Source organism: Orcinus orca, chromosome 2, assembly GCF_937001465.1.
Source record: "Orcinus orca chromosome 2, mOrcOrc1.1, whole genome shotgun sequence".
NCBI classification, from domain to species: Eukaryota; Metazoa; Chordata; class Mammalia; order Artiodactyla; family Delphinidae; genus Orcinus; species Orcinus orca.
The window spans coordinates 20,157,618-20,175,676 of NC_064560.1; the positions used below are offsets into that span (position 1 = coordinate 20,157,618).

At 38.8% G+C, this 18,059-nt stretch overlaps 1 protein-coding gene and 1 long non-coding RNA gene across 5 annotated transcripts in view; both read left to right on the forward strand.

The window, feature by feature from the left end:
- Positions 1-18,059, forward strand: part of LOC125963548 (uncharacterized) — a 268,458-nt gene that overhangs the window by 50,219 nt on the left and 200,180 nt on the right. The gene's annotated exons all lie outside the window — the stretch shown is intronic.
- UPF2 (UPF2 regulator of nonsense mediated mRNA decay) overlaps positions 1,875-18,059 on the forward strand; it is a 212,855-nt gene continuing 196,670 nt past the window's right edge. For all 4 annotated transcript variants that reach the window (XR_007475620.1, XR_007475621.1, XM_033439209.2 and 1 more), the window contains exons 1-3: positions 1,875-1,993; positions 6,897-7,273; positions 9,736-10,515. Coding sequence is in view for 2 of the 4 variants with exons in the window: in XM_033439209.2 (XP_033295100.1) it covers positions 6,915-7,273; positions 9,736-10,515 (1,139 nt within the window). In the remaining 2 variants the exon portion in view is untranslated. The remainder of the gene's footprint in view (positions 1,994-6,896; positions 7,274-9,735; positions 10,516-18,059) is intronic.

The following is an 18,059-nucleotide window of genomic DNA, read 5'->3' on the forward strand; positions in this document are numbered from 1 at the left end:
TTTTTTCTAAGTACAGGACGCATCAACAGTCAGTTTGGAAGCACAACTTGTGTGCTAAGAATAAATGGTAAGTGGAAGCAACCTAATTGGTTGCCACCAACAGATGAATGGAGAAAGATGTGGTATATACATACAATGGAATACTACTCAGCCATAAAAAAGAACGAAATTTTGCCATTTGCAAAAACACAATGGATTTGGAAGGCTTTATGCTTAGTGAAATAAGTCAGACAGAGAAGGACAAATACTGTAGGTTATCACTTGTATGTGGAATCTAAAAAAGAAAACAAACTAGTGAATACAACAAAAGAGAAACAGACTCACAGATACAGAGAACAAACTAGTGGTTACCAGTAGGGCAAGGGGGGCCAGGGGGAGGGGCAAGGTAGGGGTAAAGGATTAAGAGGTATAAATTCTATGTACAATAAATAAGTTACAAGGATATATTGTACAGTACAGGGAATACGGCCAACATTTTGTAATAATTATTAATAGAATACAATTTTTAAAAATTGTGAATCACTATGTTGTACACCCGAATCTTATATAACATTGTAAATCAATTATACCTCAACAATTAAAAAAAAAAGAATAAATGGTAAGTAAAAAACAGTAAATAGAGGCAAAGGGCAAAAGCTGAACACACGTGAACCTAGACCTGCGTCAAGGATTTGAGGTTGCTAGTAGCTTATTTTGTGGGCGGGGCGCCGCACATCAAGCAAGAATCAAGACCAGTTCTGCACCTTTGTTCCTTTGGCTCCTGACCAGTCAAAGCCGGCCTGTACTTAACACCCAGTCAGATTCTGTTGGCAAACCCTAGCACCGTTTTGATAAAAATCGGAGGCCAGATGCACGAGTTCATCAATTTAAAAGAAAATAAGTTGTTTAGATAATAAGTTGTTAAGATAAGCTGAGCCATTTTTTAAAGTTGACTTGGTCTCACATTTCAGAAGAAATGGCAACACTGGCCAATTTTTTAAGCTGGTGATTTCATTCAATAATTCCAGGAGGTCATTCCACTGTAATTTTAAGACGTTGCTTGCTAGAACAGGGTACTTTCTAAGATCTGTATGAAAAAAGCTCTGGTTCTTCTTCACTCTGGGGTACTTTTAGGTCGAACACCTAAAACTGCTTCTGGAAATTCCCCCACGGGACTTTCTTAAATCTAGACCCGTTCCTTACCACTTTGTACCTTCCTCACCAGCCATATTCTTTAGTCTCTCCAGTTTTCAACTTCCTAAATCTTTAACTTCACCCCAGGAATTAGTCCAATCAAACTTTCCCTTCTTAGACCTCTTCCTTACGTTAGCTCCAGGAAACTCCCATGAGAATCACGTGGCTAAATTTGTCCTTAATGGCGCTCCGTAACTCGCCTACTGTGCCACCACCCTTCCTCACCTCCTGTTAGCTCCGCCCCGCCCCCTTCTCGCTTTCCTCCCCTTCCCCACCCCCCCAACCTCAGTGCCTGCGCTTGCGCACCTCCAATTCAGGCGCTTTCCCTTTCCTGGCGACCAATCCACTTCCTGCCTCCGGTCCTCGGAACATTCCTCCCCTCCCTTGAGGTCCTGGCCAGAGGTGCTGGTTGTGGCTGCCCTGAGGACTGCCTGTTTGAAAAATTCGCTCCTGTCATTGAGAGGGCAATTTGAAGCAGTCGCTATGTGTGTGGCACCTTTCTGAGTATTTACTCGCGATCCTCCACCCCGGAGCTAAGCTAAGCGCGTGGGGATGCCGGCGGAAGGACGCACCGGGCTGTTTTCGATCTGGCAATCGCACGGAAAGCTGCTTCCTTTCCACCTCCCTCCGCCCCGCCCCCACTCGCAGCCCGGCCGCGCTGGTGAGTGGCGGGCGGGAGGGCCGGCGGGCGGAGGGAGGAGGGGGAGCTGAGGGAAGGCGGGCCCTCGGCTGCGAGCTAGGTTGGGGGAGGGGAGGGGAGAGCCCGAGCGCTGGAGTTGGTGCTGGGAAACCCGGGGCTAATGTTGACAACAGGCTCGAGGTGAGTCCCGGGGAACCTCCTTCCCCTCCGCTCCAACGATCGGGAGGAAGCGGGGCTGGGGGGCACCGGCCTGGACTCGTACTCCCTGGGGGACCCAAGAGGCGCCTCCGCACCCCAGCGCTCCGGGGGTGGCGAGCAGGAGCCGGACCGCGGGTCCGGCGTCGTCCTCACACCCCTCTCCTCCGGAGGCTCCCATCAACGCGGAAGCCCCTGGCCCGGGGCAGGCAGGAGGTGCGGTTGAGGGGGTGCCTGCCCCACATACCCGGGCCGGGCCTCGGGGCCGGAGGCGGGGAGCCCGCCGTGACGGGCTGCAGCCGTTTGGGGGTGTGGAGGAGAGCGAGGGGAGGTTGGGGAAAGCGCTCGGGGAGCCGGGAGGGAAGCGAGGGCGAGGAAGTGGGGAGGGTGCGTGTGTGGGAGGATGTGGAGCGGGGAGACCGGCCGGAGCGTGTCGGGCTCCGTCGGTGAGGGAGTGTGGGGTGCGAAGTTCGGGTTGGGGCAGGGATGGTGCGCTAAGGTGACCGTGGACCCGCGTGGGAAGGGGAGTTGTGGTGGGGAAGCGTGTCGGGCAGAGGCGTGTGGAGCAAGAGCAGGGGGTTGTGGGAGACGAGGGTGTAGGGGAAGGGGTTTGGGTGTATTGGGGCAGGCATTAGTGGGTGTACTTTGTTTTTTAGTCCCGTGGGCTGGTGATTCCTCACTTTGCCTTCATGCCGGGCCTCCTGGTCTTCTCTTGTTGGCCCTGTTGAAGTAACCGGACGATCGTGGGGTATTTGGTCTCCAGGTTGGCCAAGCAGAGCCAGCTTTCAGGCTTGAGGGGACACTCTGGACCGAACCGTCAGTTCTCTTGCTCCCTTGGGGCTTGTACGCAGTGATGCCTCAGACCTGAGGAAAACTATTACTCGCTTTGCTCCTTTAGCAGAGTTGTTGCGTTGTTCATGAGGACTGTACAACTCCTCGAGAAAATCGTTTTTGAACTCTGGTGAAATTTGTAAAAGCTTTGAAAGAGTCCTTTATACTGAGGACGTTCTTTAAAGTCGAAGACTGGGAGGTAATGCCCCTGTGCGGTTCTGCCCTTAGAACATTTTGAATGAATAACCGAGAATGAAAAGAAAAAACAGCATTCTTTTACTCTGGAGTATTTTCAGAGCAGTCTCTTTGTGATTTCATACATCGTCCATATGGTAGTTTGCGAAGGAATATCTTTGAAAGGGAAACACCCCTTTCTCTGCACTCTCCCCGTACACGCCTTTGCTAGTACCTGTTTTGCCAGTAAAGTAGTTTTTACTTTTCTTCTGGAAGTTCAGAGTATATTTAGAAAACCAAGCAAAATATACAGCCCAAAGGCCAAGGCACTATTTTGGGAGCTAGGAAGGTGGTTTTAAAGCATGGCTTCCTTTTAAGGACTGTGTGAATGTAATTATACTCAGTAAAATAGCTTGTAAGAGCTAATCATATCCAATTAAAAGGTCACTAATTTTTACCTTATTTTGAGATAGAATCTATTTAAAAGTTTTAGTTTTTATTTGAAAAATTTGTGAAACATTTTAGGTAAAATAGGTGTTTATTAAAGCATGAGTTTATTAAAATAATTTAAAGAAATTCGAGCGTTTCATTAAATATAATTTAACACAGTTCAGTTTTTGAAACTTGATGTGGTACAAATGCATACTGATCTGAATCATGTTGTTCGTATCTTTTATTTGTCTTTCTAAATCTTAGAGTCAGGGCGTATAGTGGAAAAGAGCACTGGATACAGAGTTTCAACCCAGCCACTAAACGAGTTGTGTAATCTAAGGCAGGTCACTCAACGTAAAGATTGAGAATTGGAGGAGGTAAAATCTAGTACTCCTAACTTGAAAAATCTCTCATTTTAGGATGAATTTTTCAGTGTTCTCTGTGAAAGAGAATAAACATTTGTTGAATGCCTCCCTCATGCTGCTACTGGTTTAGAAATTTAAGAAGTTTGTAATTCCAGAGAGGTAGCAATAGTTCCATTTTATTGATGAATAGACTCAGAGAAGTTACATTGCCCAGTTGCCATAGCTAGCAGTTTGCAGAGTTGGGACGCAAACTTAAAAGTCTGACTGACTTTAAAGCTCATATTACTTTCACATATTGCATTGCTGCCTTTACATGAACCTTTAGGTTTCCATCGTATTTTTTGTTCACTGAAATTTAGTTCCAAGTGTACTTTGGGTATATGTTTGTGATACAGGGATGAAATGATTCAAAGGAGATACCACTCCCAAGACTTAAGGGTCTTACTGAGAATCTGTTTTGCCATGCTTTAGAGCAGAATTTTATTCATGAATGACTACTACAGTTTGATGTAGAAGGCACTTAAAAATCTATTGAATAATTGAGTACTGTGGAGAGTCACAAAAGTCTGGGAGACTCTTGTGCTAATAAATGATGATCCTTTATGAATTTGTCAGATTCCGAGTGAATTCTTAATGTTTTAACAGAACTTAATATCTAATTTCATCTTCATAGATGAGATATTAATTATAAAATTTGATGCCATTCTTTTTTATATCCTGAGAACTACACTTCCTCGTATCAGCTGAAATGTTGCTTGTTGCTGCTTCACAACAAAATACAAATTCTGTATAATCATTATTATTATTTTTTGCATAGAATTACAAATATTCCTAAGTAAGATTATCTTGTTACCTAGGAATTACCTGTCCCCATATATTTTAGCAGAGAATATGCCAGAAGTTGAAACATCATGTGAAAACTGCATAGCCATTATCAGGGACTCTTTCTACTCTGAGATGCGTAATTATGATTTGTTGTAGTCAGTATCTGTTGTCAAGTTTTCCAGCTGACAGTTTCATATTCTAAAGGTTCTTCATAACTTGAGTTAAGAGTATGAGTTCAGATTCCAGTTCTGTCACTAGCTGTGGCGGCCTTGGTCAGGTTACCTGGTCAGGTCTCCATTTACTCATTTATAAAATAGGGAAAGTAATACCCACCTCATAAAGATTTTAGTATCAAATGAGATAATGTATGTAAGATGTTTACTCTGGTACCAGTGAGTAGTAGCTATTAGTATTCAATCTTTTGAAAGTTTGCTTGCTTTGCGGCAAAGGTGGTTATTTAATTGAAGCTGCATGAGAAATTGATAACTACACTTCCCAGATAATATAAATACTAACAGTATCTTACCACATAAATATGTAGTTATGCTCTTATATATTTTAATGATTGTTTGAACAGGATTAACAGCCTTTTTTTGTTCAAGTTCTACCAATGGTGTTAACTAAAGCCTTTGGGTGTCATTGTCCAAAAAAATGCATAGAACATGGAAGTGGAGGAGAATAAGAGTAAAAACAGAAAAAGGGAAAGGAAGAGGTGGCTGAGAGAAGGTACAGACTATGGCATGTGCCTCCAAAAATTACTGAAAGTGCTTCTGTTGGCTTAGATTGTCTTTCTGTGGTAATATTTTATTAGAGGGCTGAAATAAATGCTTTGTGTCTATAAAATATTATTGCAAATGTTTTCTTTGCTAACCTAGTTTTTATTGATGTAATTTAAAACCTATATTTGAAAATACTTAAAGAGTACTGTGTTTGTCTTTAGCTTGTAAAAAAAAAAAAAACTAGGTAAAGTCATTCTATACTTCTTAAATGGAAAGTATTTTGATTATCTTGGGTACAACTTTCAGATGATTTAGGAATTAAAACATGAAGTACTGTCCATAAAAGAAATTATATGAGGACATTAAGTTCTAAGTAGAGATGTATTTTTAGAAAAGAAAATCATGAATTTTGCTGGGGAATACATTTTTTGTTCCAGAGTTTATTTACAGTTAACTGTATGGAACCTGTACTATAGACCAGTGCTCTCCAAAAGAATCTTCTGTGATGATGAAAATGTTCTGTATCTGCACTGTCCGTACCCACTAGCCACATGTAGAGTTGAGCACTTGATATATGGATAGTGACTGGAGAACTGAATTTCAAATTCTGTTTAATTTTAATTAATTTACAATGTAAGTAGCCACATGTGGCTAGTGCAGTGGTTTTCAACTGGTGGTGATTTTCCTCCCAGGGGACATTTGGTGATGTCCAGAGTAATTTTTGGTTTTTAAAACTGGGGAGATACTACTGGCATCTACTGGATAGAAGGCAGGGATGCTGTGTTTAAACTTTGTGCAGTGCACAGAATAGCGTCTCCCTCCTCCCATCCAGAGAATTGTCTTGCCCAAGATGTCCTGAGGCTGAGAAACCCTGGGCTGGTGGCCCTTGTATTGGCCGATGTAGAAGAGAATATACAGTTTTTTTATAATCATTATTATGTTTATTTATAAACTAATTTTGACTAATACTAATAAAGAGATGAAAGGTCTAGTCCAGTTTGGGATAGTTAACAGTTTTTGTATTTGAAAGTTCGATAAGGTTAGAGCAATGAGGTGAAATTTATGAGTCTTCATAGGAGGCAAGAGCTCATTTATGCTCCCACTTAGATACTTGTATTGAATATTGTATGAAGTAGTGTCACCAGCATTTCTTAATGGCTGTGAAATGGGGGGTGTAAAACTGATTCAGAATGTTCTCAGTTACATACTGAAGTATTTATTATTAAATATGTTGTTTTGAAGTTGACAGTGGTTGAATCTAGGGAATGGTTACATGGAGTTCCTTATGTTGTGCTCTCCACTTCTGTTTGTGTTTATTTCCTTAATAAAAAGTAAAAAGAAAAAAAAATACTTAGACATAGGCATAACTAATAATGATAGAATATGGAATTTTATCACTGAAATAGTATTCGTTTTGCATGCATTTTATTTAATCTCTCACAATTGCCAAGTTGCATTAATATGTTCTGCTTAACAAAATAGTGTCACGTCACTAAAAAACGTCACTGCGTCTACAATGCTGACATTCTTTTACTCTTACAGATTGTCCTGGGTAACATAATGCCAGCTGAGCGTAAAAAGCCAGCAAGTATGGAAGAAAAAGAATCTTTACTAAACAGCAAGGAAAAAGACTGCAGTGAAAGGCGGCCAGTGAGCAGCAGGGAGAAACCAAAAGAGGAGATCAAGCTTACCGCCAAGAAGGAGGTTATTAAGGTCCCTGAAGATAAGAAGAAGAAACTGGAAGAAGATAAGAGAAAAAAAGAAGACAAGGAACGCAAGAAAAAAGAAGAAGAAAAGGTGAAGGCAGAGGAAGAATTAAAGAAAAAAGAGGAAGAAGAAAAAAAGAAACATGAAGAAGAGAGAAAGAAGCAAGAAGAGCAGGCAAAACGTCAGCAGGAAGAAGAGGCTGCCCAGTTGAAGTAAGAACGTTTATTCTGACTATTGATGTGCAGGAATGGGAAGATTGGAATGTTTTGGAAAAACAGTGATTATTTGAAATAAAACTTCCAGGGTGCAGTTTCTTGAGAGTTGGGAGTATCTTAATTTACTTGTTCTGTTAGTTTTACTGACGAGCGGCATGCTTACAGTGCTTTCATTCTTTAAATTAAATAATAGTAATCTTTAATAAGTGTTTTTTGAGGTGTGGGGCAATCTGGGCTGTTTTTGTTTTATAAAAAAGCTTTTTTTCATGGTACCTTATGCCATCTTTCTAAGTTGAAAATCTTTAGTTTGTTTTTTTCTTTTTGGCCGTGCTATGCGGCTTGCAGGATCTTAGTTCCCTGACCAGGGATCCAGCCCGGCTCCTGGCAGTGACAGTGCCAAGCCCTAACCACTGGGTTGCCAGGGAATTCCCGAAAATCTTTAGTTCTAAATGACTGCTATTTGTTGAGTTCTTATTATATGCCAGGCACTACGATTGTATCAGTACATGTCTTCAAGGCAGTCTAATGAAGTAAGCTCTGTGATCCTCGTTTTACGGATTAATAAAATGAAGCTTCAAGACTTGCCTAAGGTCACAGTAAGTAGTAGAACAGCTGGGATTTGAACCTATGCTGGGCTGACTTTAAAACTTTTGTCCTTAAGTACAATTCCATAATGCCTCCCATTCTTATCTTTATCTAAATCTATTTTTAACCATGTAAATCTGTGCAAGTGATATAATGAACTGGTGAAAAACGAGGTAGTCCTCATGGGAAGACTACCAGGATGTAGCAGAAATGACAGTTGTTGAATGGTGCATGAGCTCCTCCCTTCATATATATAATTTAAAAAGCTGTTTGCAAACATGAATTTTCATGAATCTGTAGAACAGCTCAGCTACCTACTTTCTTACCAAAGCTCTTTTGTACCTCTGTTTTTAATGAGGAACTGGAGCCTTGGGTCTGAAAAGCAGTAGTAGTGACCTGTTTTGGAATATTCAGAACCATGATTCTTGAGAGTTTCTTGCTTATTTTCTATTTTAGTTTTAAAAAAATTCACAAGGATATTTAATTTCACTGTAAGTTTTGTTCTCTCACCCCTCCTATACAAAGAGCTTAAAAAAACAACAGCAACCAAAACCCCAACTTCTTACTGGGAAAAATTCAAGGGTGCAAAAAGTAGAATGAAATGATCTACCACCCCTCCCCATCTACGCAGCATCAACAATTCACATTTTTTTCCTTTAGAGTATTTTAAAGCATCACATTATTTCACCTGTAAATTTATAAATATAAATAAATACCTGAAGTAAGTGTGTGTGTGTGTGTGTGTGTATGTATGTATATATATTAATTATATATCAACGTGATTCTAATAAAGATGGTAATGGAGTTCTTGAGTGCATACACGTAATGAGTTATGCTTTCTTAACGTGTACTCTCACTGCTAATCTTGCGTTTCTGTGTGGCTGGGAGGCTTCCAAGAGATACTCACATGTCCCTGTTCCCAGTGGTAGATGCAACTCTCTGTTAACATATTGTGGCTGTTAGTGGAAAAATCATAGAATTATAGGGTAGCTCAGGGATGGTTATCTCAGAAAGATGAAAATCTATTTTATTAGAAATTTATATTTTAAAGCTACATATTTTGGTATCTCAGAAACCTCAAAGTCAGATTGTCTCCACTCTCCCACTCCTGCCCAAGTTATTTTACTGCTTCTACAGTTTAAACATGTCCCATCTTTTTAGTGGAAACATAGGTAGATTTGTTTTTAATTATTCTTTTCAGGATACACTGAGTCTGTTAACCTTTTATTAAAGTGCTTTTATCCTATAGTTCTTCTGGTTCCTATACAAGCTTTCTTAATTACACTTGAATTTTAAGACCTAAACCTAGCAAGTACTTTTATTAATAAAGGTTTGTTTAATGTTGAAGTATGGAGAAATGGTACGTAACATTTCAAAACATTTTAATGCATTCTTTTATAATGTTTATTCTTTAATTAAAATATTCTTTGTGGACATTTTTTGTTTTTCTGTTTTCCCAATGCTTTTAGTTGTTTTAGTTTATCTTTCTCAAACGTATTACTTTGTTTTTTCATATTAAGCATCATGTGTTTTATCCATTTATTTTTTTTTTTCAGCTTTATTGAGTTAGAGTTGACAAATAAAAGTGTTTTATCCATTTAGCTTGCCAGTTGGCAGAATGATTTTTAATCTAGTTATTCAGAATCCTCCGCTCTGCCACTTTTGGTGTTATCAGTAGAATGGGTTCTCATTATCTTAAGTCATTAATCAGATGTCTTTAGTAGTGAAAGGGCCTCTTGCATCTTTTGTTCCTCTTGGATTCTGTTGCTTTTCTGATCACCTTTTCATTGGCTTTCACTCTTACAGGATTCATCAGTGATGCTTCAAAATATACAGGGTATTTTACTTACGTGTTTGTTTGTTTTTTTATATAGAGAGAAAGAGGAATCCCTTCAGCTTCATCAGGAGGCTTGGGAACGACATCAGTTAAGGAAGGAACTTCGCAGCAGAAACCAAAATGCTCCAGACAACCGACCAGAGGAAAATTTCTTTAGCCGACTAGACTCAAGTTTGAAGAAAAATACCGCTTTTGTCAAGAAACTAAAAACTATTACGGAACAACAGAGAGACTCCTTGTCCCATGATTTTAATGGCCTAAATTTAAGCAAGTACATTGCAGAGGCTGTAGCTTCTATTGTGGAAGCAAAGCTAAAAATATCTGATGTGAATTGTGCTGTGCACTTATGCTCTCTCTTTCACCAGCGTTACGCCGACTTTGCCCCATCACTTCTTCAGGTTTGGAAAAAACATTTTGAAGCAAGGAAAGAAGAGAAAACACCTAACATTACCAAGTTAAGAACTGATTTGCGTTTCATTGCAGAATTGACAATAGTTGGGATTTTCACTGACAAGGAAGGTCTTTCCGTAATCTATGAACAGCTAAAAAATATTATTAATGCTGATCGGGAATCCCATACCCATGTTTCTGTGGTGATTAGTTTTTGTCGACATTGTGGAGATGATATTGCTGGACTTGTACCAAGGAAAGTAAAGAGTGCTGCAGAGAAGTTTAATTTGAGTTTTCCTCCTAGTGAGATAATTAGTCCAGAGAAACAGCAACCTTTCCAGAATCTTTTAAAAGAATACTTTACGTCTTTGACCAAACACCTGAAAAGGGACCACAGGGAGCTACAGAATACTGAGAGACAAAACAGGTGATTTTCAAATGTTTCTCAGAAATGAGAATTTATTTTGGAGCTCATACTTAAAAAATTTTAAAGTCTTCATGCCACTGAAAGAACTTTTGGAAAAGGGCTCATTGCAGGTGATTTCTTAACATTCCAGGAAAATTTCACAGTGTAACAATCTAAGTATTCATGTTTAAATGTGAGTCTTCGATAGATTTTTGTTTCTGATTTTGAAAGAAATCCGGCAAGTATGTGGTGATTTTTACTTTGTGGATCTGTTTTCTTCCTGTGATTTAAAAAACTCCTTAATGTTGAGGGATAAGTTTTCTTTTTCTGTCACTTTAACTTATCTGCTATTTTTCTGTGTGTTTCGCTGTTCCCTCTCTATAACAGGTTTGCTTTCATTGTTTTGTATTTTAAGTTTATTGATGTCACTGTTGATACTCGCTTTTTAAGAAAACAAGTCATTCATTATCAGTGATACTTTAGATTAGAAATTTGGAAAATAGTGTACCAAAGTAGCTGTGAAAAAATTCTTCAAGTGCAACTATGCATTTATGGGAGTCTTTCTCCTGGGGACATCCATTCAAAATTCTAAAGGAATGTGTGTGCCTGATTTAGGCCACCTTTGACAGTTACAAGATACTGTAGACTACTGTGTAGCATCTGTACCTAGAAGGCATCAACAAGCTAGAAGTAGGTGCAGTTGGTGGGTATTAGGTCAACTTTATGGAGGGTTGGATTTGGAGGAGGGCTGAAGGGGTACAGAAAGGAGGCAACAGCAGTAGCCTTTGGTTGGATACTCTATAACTATTTAAAGTGCGTGTCGCGGGGAGAACACTTATTCCTATAAGCCTGTAGTTGGAGAGGACTGACTGGTTTAAGTAGTTACCACTAGAAGGTGATTGACTCAACCAGAAAAGACTGCAATAGTGTATGCCGGTAGTTCATTTAGGTCAGGGGTAAGATAGGTGCAGAGACTATATGGAAAAATCCTTGGTGGCTGAAGATCACTAAGAGGTGAGAATTTAAGATGGCAGCGGTGCTCCTTAATGTTTCTTAAAAAAAAGCATCCTCGTTTTTTTGCTTTTGAATAGCAAGGGCTGGTTTTTTAAAATAATTAATTAATTAATTTATTTATTTATGGCTGTGTTGGGTCTTCGTTGCTGCGCACGGGCTTTCTCTAATTGCGGCGAGCAGGGGCTACTCTTTGTTGCGGTGCACGGGCTTCTCATTGTGGTGACTTCTCTTTTTTTTTTTTTTTTTTTTGCGGTACCTTGGGCCTCTCACTGTTGTGGCCTCCCCCGTTGCGGAGCACAGGCTCCGGATGCGCAGGCTCAGCGGCCATGGCTCACGGGCCCAGCCGCTCCGCGGCATGTGGGATCTTCCCGGACGGGGGCACGAATCCGTGTCCCCTGCATCGGCAGGCGGACTCTCAACCACTGCGCCACCAGGGAAGCCCCGTTTCTTTTTTAAAATTTATTTTATTTTTGGCTGCGGCTTTTTCTAGTTGCGGCGAGTGGGGGCTACTCTTAGTTGCAGTGCGCGGTCTTCTCATTGCCATGGCTTCTCTTGTTGTGGAGCACAGGCTCTAGGCACGTGGGCTTCAGTAGTTGTGGCACATGGGCTCAGTAGTTGTGGCACGCAGGCTCTAGAGTGCAGGTTCAGTAGTTGTGGAGCATGGGCTTAGTTGCACCGCGGCATATGGGATCTTCTTGGACCCGGGATCGAACCTTTGTCCCCTGCATTGGCAGGCGGATTTGAACCACAGCGCCACCAGGGAAGCCCCAAAGTTTTTTGTTTTTTTTTCTTTCTTTTTTTCCCCAAGTTTTCTACTCTTTTTCCATTTCTCGTGTGTCCTACCTAATACATCACAGCTGATTTTGAAAGTATGTTTTGATTACTTTTTATTGGCTACTTTAAGGGTTTTGTGTGTGTGTTTTTGATTGGCCTCACAGAAGCTTATAGGGTAGAGAGTCTGTAATGATTTAATCTGGTCATCCTTCCAATGCAAAATGGAATCCATTTTATAGATTATCTGACATAAATTATCCTTCTGAAAACTTCTCGAGCTCAGTGCTCTGAGCCATTCCACTGTTGGACATAACCTATTTGCTAGGAATTCAAGCTGATGTTTAACGCCCCATGTAATGGTTCCCTTTGATTTACTTCTTTTTTCTGATACAGATGGAATAAAGCTACTCCAAGTGGGGGTCCATGAACTGTTTACCTGTTCACAATGAGTTAAGCTGAGAAACTGAGACTAACCATTTAGACATTTTGATAGCAGTTCTCCATTGCCATGATATTGTCACTGTGTTTTATAGCTGTGCTGTGATTGGAAAGAAAATTATTCCTTTATGGCAGATAGTTTGAGAAGCACTGGCATGTGACATGTCTCTTCTTTTACACCAGGATGTCTCAAATATTTGCAGACTGCCAAGATGTTTCCCTTTCATCTTCTCCAGGCTAAATACCTCTGGTTCCCTTAGTATGCTACATGATTTCCAGACACTTCACTATCCTTAGGACGTTTGTTTTGGATGCCTTCTTATCTGCTTGTGACCTACAATTCCATTAGTTTTTATAGCTGCCTTGTCAGTCTTGACTTTTTGTTACACCTAAAGACTAATTTCTCAGAGGAACTGCTGCCCAGCCAGTTCTTCACCTCGAACTAGTGAAATAATTTTTTTATACCTAATACAGACTTACCTCTTTGAAACTTTATTTAGATACTTTTGGCATATTATGTTAGCCTAATGATAATCGATGATGATGATGTGTGTGTGTGTGTGTGTTTGCTGCACTGCGCAGCTTGTGGGATCTTAGTTCCCCAACAAGGAATTGAACCCAGGCCACGGCAGTGAAAGCACTGAGTTCTAACCACTGGATCTCCAGGGAAGTCCCAATGATGTGTATATTATTAATTGTACTTTTGCATTGGTCACATTTAGATTAGATAAGGAGACCTTTTTTTTTTGTTATTAAAGTCACGCAAGAAAATTTTGAACAGGATCTTGTGTTGAGATCACAGCTTTATGGCCTTTTCCTAGAAACTTACTCATTTTAATACAGAACTATTAACTATGGTTGGTTATTAGAGGAGGTTATTTACTAAGTGTAAATTGATCTTAGCATGGTAGCAGTTATTTTATCACAGGGACTGTCCAATTAGGTGCAGTAATTTGGGGGAATGTGAGAATCTTAATCACAATGTAGAAAATAATTGGCATATAGCTTAATAAGTCACTCATGCCTTAGGATAGCATCAACTTGAGCAGCCTCTGTAGTGAGGATTTAAATGCCTGACTGAGCAAAGAAGACGTGAGGAATTGGTTAGTGCAGAGTCCCTACTTGGCCTAATGTTAGTCTCCTTACTTCTAAGAGGGTACGTTACAGTTAAAATGACCAGTTTCCAAAAGCTTCTCGCTCCCAATCATTGTCCAGTAGGTGTTTTGAAGTTTTTCTGTATCATAGGAATAAATCATAGGCAATCGTTTTTTCCCAGTAAGGTTTCTCTTAGGCATGATAATGCTAGAAATCTAAGTGCCAAGCTAGTGAGTATTTAATGCTCGTACATAGTTGAAATACTTTAAGCCTTTATTCAATAACTCATAATGATGGTTTTAAAAAAGTGACTATATTTTCAGTCTATGGATTATAAATGCTCTTGGTCATTTTAATTAACTTGGGAGATGGCACTGTGCTTAGGGGTTGTGAAGTGTTAGTCTGTACTCATTAAAGTCTTTACTTAAAAATTGATTTAACCAATTAAAAAAAATAGAGTAATAAAATCTCTGGTGTTTTCTTAAAAACACTGTAATGAATGAATGAAGACGGTGACTGAATAAGACCTATCGAATCTCAGCTGTTATCTCGGCTGATAGATTTTAGATAGCTACTTCTGTTTCTAGCCCCCTGAGGGATTTACAGTTGTCAGCTAGCAATACAATTGACCCTAGCATTGGGTGAATTCTAATAAATTTGAATTTATAAGCTTTTCATACTTTAAGTACAAATCTTATTTTTAAAATGCATTTGGTTCAGTGATTGATCTGGGGAATTAATATTAACACATTTAAAAGATCATTTAGTAATATTTGCCAATTTAGAATTAATAGCTTTACTTCTTGCTAAGTTTTTTTTTCTATGTTCAGTGCTCTTTATACTTGAAATGCTTTGTACTTTGAGATATTATTCTCATTAAGGTAACATAATCTAGTATTTTTTTGGCATTTAATAAAAATCGGGTAAATAAATGATTTAATTTTATTAGATGTAACTTGATGTTAATTGTGTAACAGTTCATTTCTAGCAGTATAGTGAAATCATGAATTCAGATATTAAGTCAGAATTCTTGCTTGAATAATTCTCAAGTGTCTTAATTTCTTTTTTTTTCCTTATTAATTGGTGGGAGTGGGGGTATGTTTCTCTTTTCAGTACTGGTGAATTATGACCTTCATGATTGCATGCTCAGTCCAACAGCAGTAAACGATTTAAAGTTTAGTAAGGAAGAAAAATGTAGGTAGAATGTAGGCTTTTCCCGTGTTAATAAAACCAGGGAGGTTTCTTTTTTTTTTTTTTTTTTTGTTGAATTTTATTTTATTTTTTTATACAGCAGGTTCTTATTAGTTATCCATTTTATACATATTAATGTATATATGTCAATCCCAGTCTCCCAATTCATCACCCGCCCTTGCCAGAGGTTTCTTTTATTATTGCAAATTCATGAGGCATTACTTTAACAGTGTTGAAATCTGAAAACACATCAACCTGAATTTAAATAGTGTTGCTTTTACCTTTCACATTCTTTCCAGATAAGTTGTACCTTGCCTTTACAGGGAGATTGTTTAATAAATTGTGTAGTAATGTTTAAGCACTATTAAAATGTTATATCACTGTGCTTTAGACTTACAGAGGCTTTATAAATGCTTCAAAATTATTACCTCCTTCCAGATAATTTCTAATTCTGAGTCAAAGACTTTGACATAGTTGGTTAATAAATCTTTGGGTACAGTTATGCTTAACTATTGCTCTAGTCTCTTTTCATATAAGATTGTACAACATCTGTAACCAAATTCTAAAATGAAACCACAAAAAAATTTAAGTTCTCATGAGAATTTGATAGAGCGCTAAAGGAGATGAAAAGTGAAACCTAGTAGTTTTTCATGGGTCTGCTTCATGGTTATTTTTTCAAGATTTGGCCATGTGTTCTATGTTGTTTTGCATGACTGCAAAAGAACAAAGCTAAAATGGATTTTCTGTGGTCTTTTCAAGATTTTTTTCTTTTTTAACTTGGCTAATAGAAGATCAAAATAATACTTGGCCTTGAAGTTCTTGCTTTTTCTGCAGTGAGCTCTGGCATTTTTTTTTTTTCATGAAAATACTGTTTTACATTGATATAGTGCATCAGATGTATGATTTCAATTGATCCTCACAGTACCCTTGAAAGAAATACCTGTATTTTGAAGGTGATAGATCCGATTTAGGGATTAAAGAGCTTGCCCAATGTGACTTGGATAGCAAATGATAGAATCAGGTTCTTTCCTACCTTTTCACTCTGTATTTTTCACATCTTCCATAGTACTCATTTTCATCTGCATTTAGTACTTATTTTTTTATTATTATTTTTAATGTTATATATTTTTAAAATTAATTATTTATTTTTGTCTGCATTTGGGTCTTTGTTGCTGTGCGTGGACTTTCTCTAGTCGTGGCGAGCAGGGGCTACTCTTTTTTGTTTTTTTTTTGTTTTTCTGTTTTTGGCTGTGTTGGGTCTTCGTTGCTGTGCGCGGGCTTTCTTTAGTTGCGGTGAGCGGGGGCTACTCTTGGTTGTGGTGCGCGGGCCTCTCATTATGGTGGCTTCTCTTGTTGTGGAGCACAAGCTCTAGGTGCGCAGGCTTCAGTAGTTGTGGCCCGTGGCTCAGTAGTTGTGGCTTGTGGGCTCTAGAGCTCAGGCTCAGTAGTTGTGGCGCATGGACTTAGTTGCTCTGTGGCATGTGGAATCTTCCCAGACCAGGGCTTGAACCTGTGTCCCTTGCATTGGCAGGCAGATTCTTAACCACTGCACCACCAGGGAAGTCCTAAGGTGTCTAGTAAACTCATTAGCTACTCAGGACTTAACAAAGTCAAATCCAAACAAAAGAAGGACCCAAAAGAGAATATAAAACAAGAACCTCAATGTGGGAAGGCTTGCCTTTGATATGCATTTGAGAGACATCCTAATTCAAAATAAGGTACCAAGTGGATAATTTAAATTTTATTTGAGAGGCAGTATAATCCAGTAGTTATGAGAATGGACTTTGGAGCCAGACTGCTTGGGTTCAAGTTTTAGATGTCATTTACTCATTCTGTAACTTTGGGCAAGTTACCTCACATCTCTGTGCTTTGGTTTTCTCTTCTGTAAAATGGGATAACAATAGCACTCTACCTCTGAGGTACATGTGAGCAATGCAGTGAACTCATATGTGTAAAAGCATTTAATAACAGTATCTGGCACATTGTAAGTATTCAATAAATGTTAGTTCACCATTAATAGTATATTGCCTGCTCAATCCTTCAGAAAGGTTTTTGAATGAGAATTTCTCTTTGTGCCTTTTTATGATTTTGAAAATTTGTATGTTAAACTTCTTAAACTTTCATGGGTTATTTTAAAAATTCATTTTTAAAAACAATACAAAACAACAGAATAAACACTGTACAAAATAAAAGAAATAGCAAGAAAGTCAGGCAGTAACAATAAAAATGAAAAAAATGGAAAAAAAGAAAACCGAATGTCTCAATACTAGAATTTTTTGAGGCATCTGTGGCTTTTCTTATTTATGAGATATAATGCTAGATTCCAGAATGGACTATTTGAAATTTTCTGTCAGTTTTACAATATTAAGTTAAATTAATATTAAATATAATATAAAAAACACTCCAGAAATCAAGGATTGATATACCTTAGGGGGTCCTCCCAGATAGTGATATCTCATATTTTGGGTGAAGGAGGTCTACTTTCTTATTTTTTTTATTACAGTGAATAAGACTTGGAATTAGTTTTGTTTTCATTGCTTACTTTTCATATCTTTATGGTACTATTTCCTCCCTATTGTTCCGTGATACCAGGAGAGAGAATGAACTTGTTTATAATATATTTAACAGTGATACTCAGTTATCTCCAGTTATGACAGGGATTGGCAAACTATGGCCTGCAGGCCAGATTAGGCCCACCACTTGTTTTTGTACAGCCGGTGAGCTAAGAATGGTCTTTACTTTTTTACATGGTTCAAAAAAATCAAAAGAAGAACATTTTGTGAAATAGTAAAACTATGTGATGTTCAGACTTCAGTGTCCATAAATAAAGTTTTATTGGAACATAGTCACACTCGTTTGTTTACATATTGTCTGTGGCTGCTTTTGTGCTATATCAGCAGAGTTGAGTAGTCGCAACAAAGACCATATGGTCTGCAAAGCTTAAAATAATTATTATCTGGCGCTTTGCAGTAAAAGTTTGCTGACCTCTGGTTTATGACAGTCTCAGAATAATGGCTTCAAAGCAGCTTTGTGTAATAGATGTGTTTCTGAAG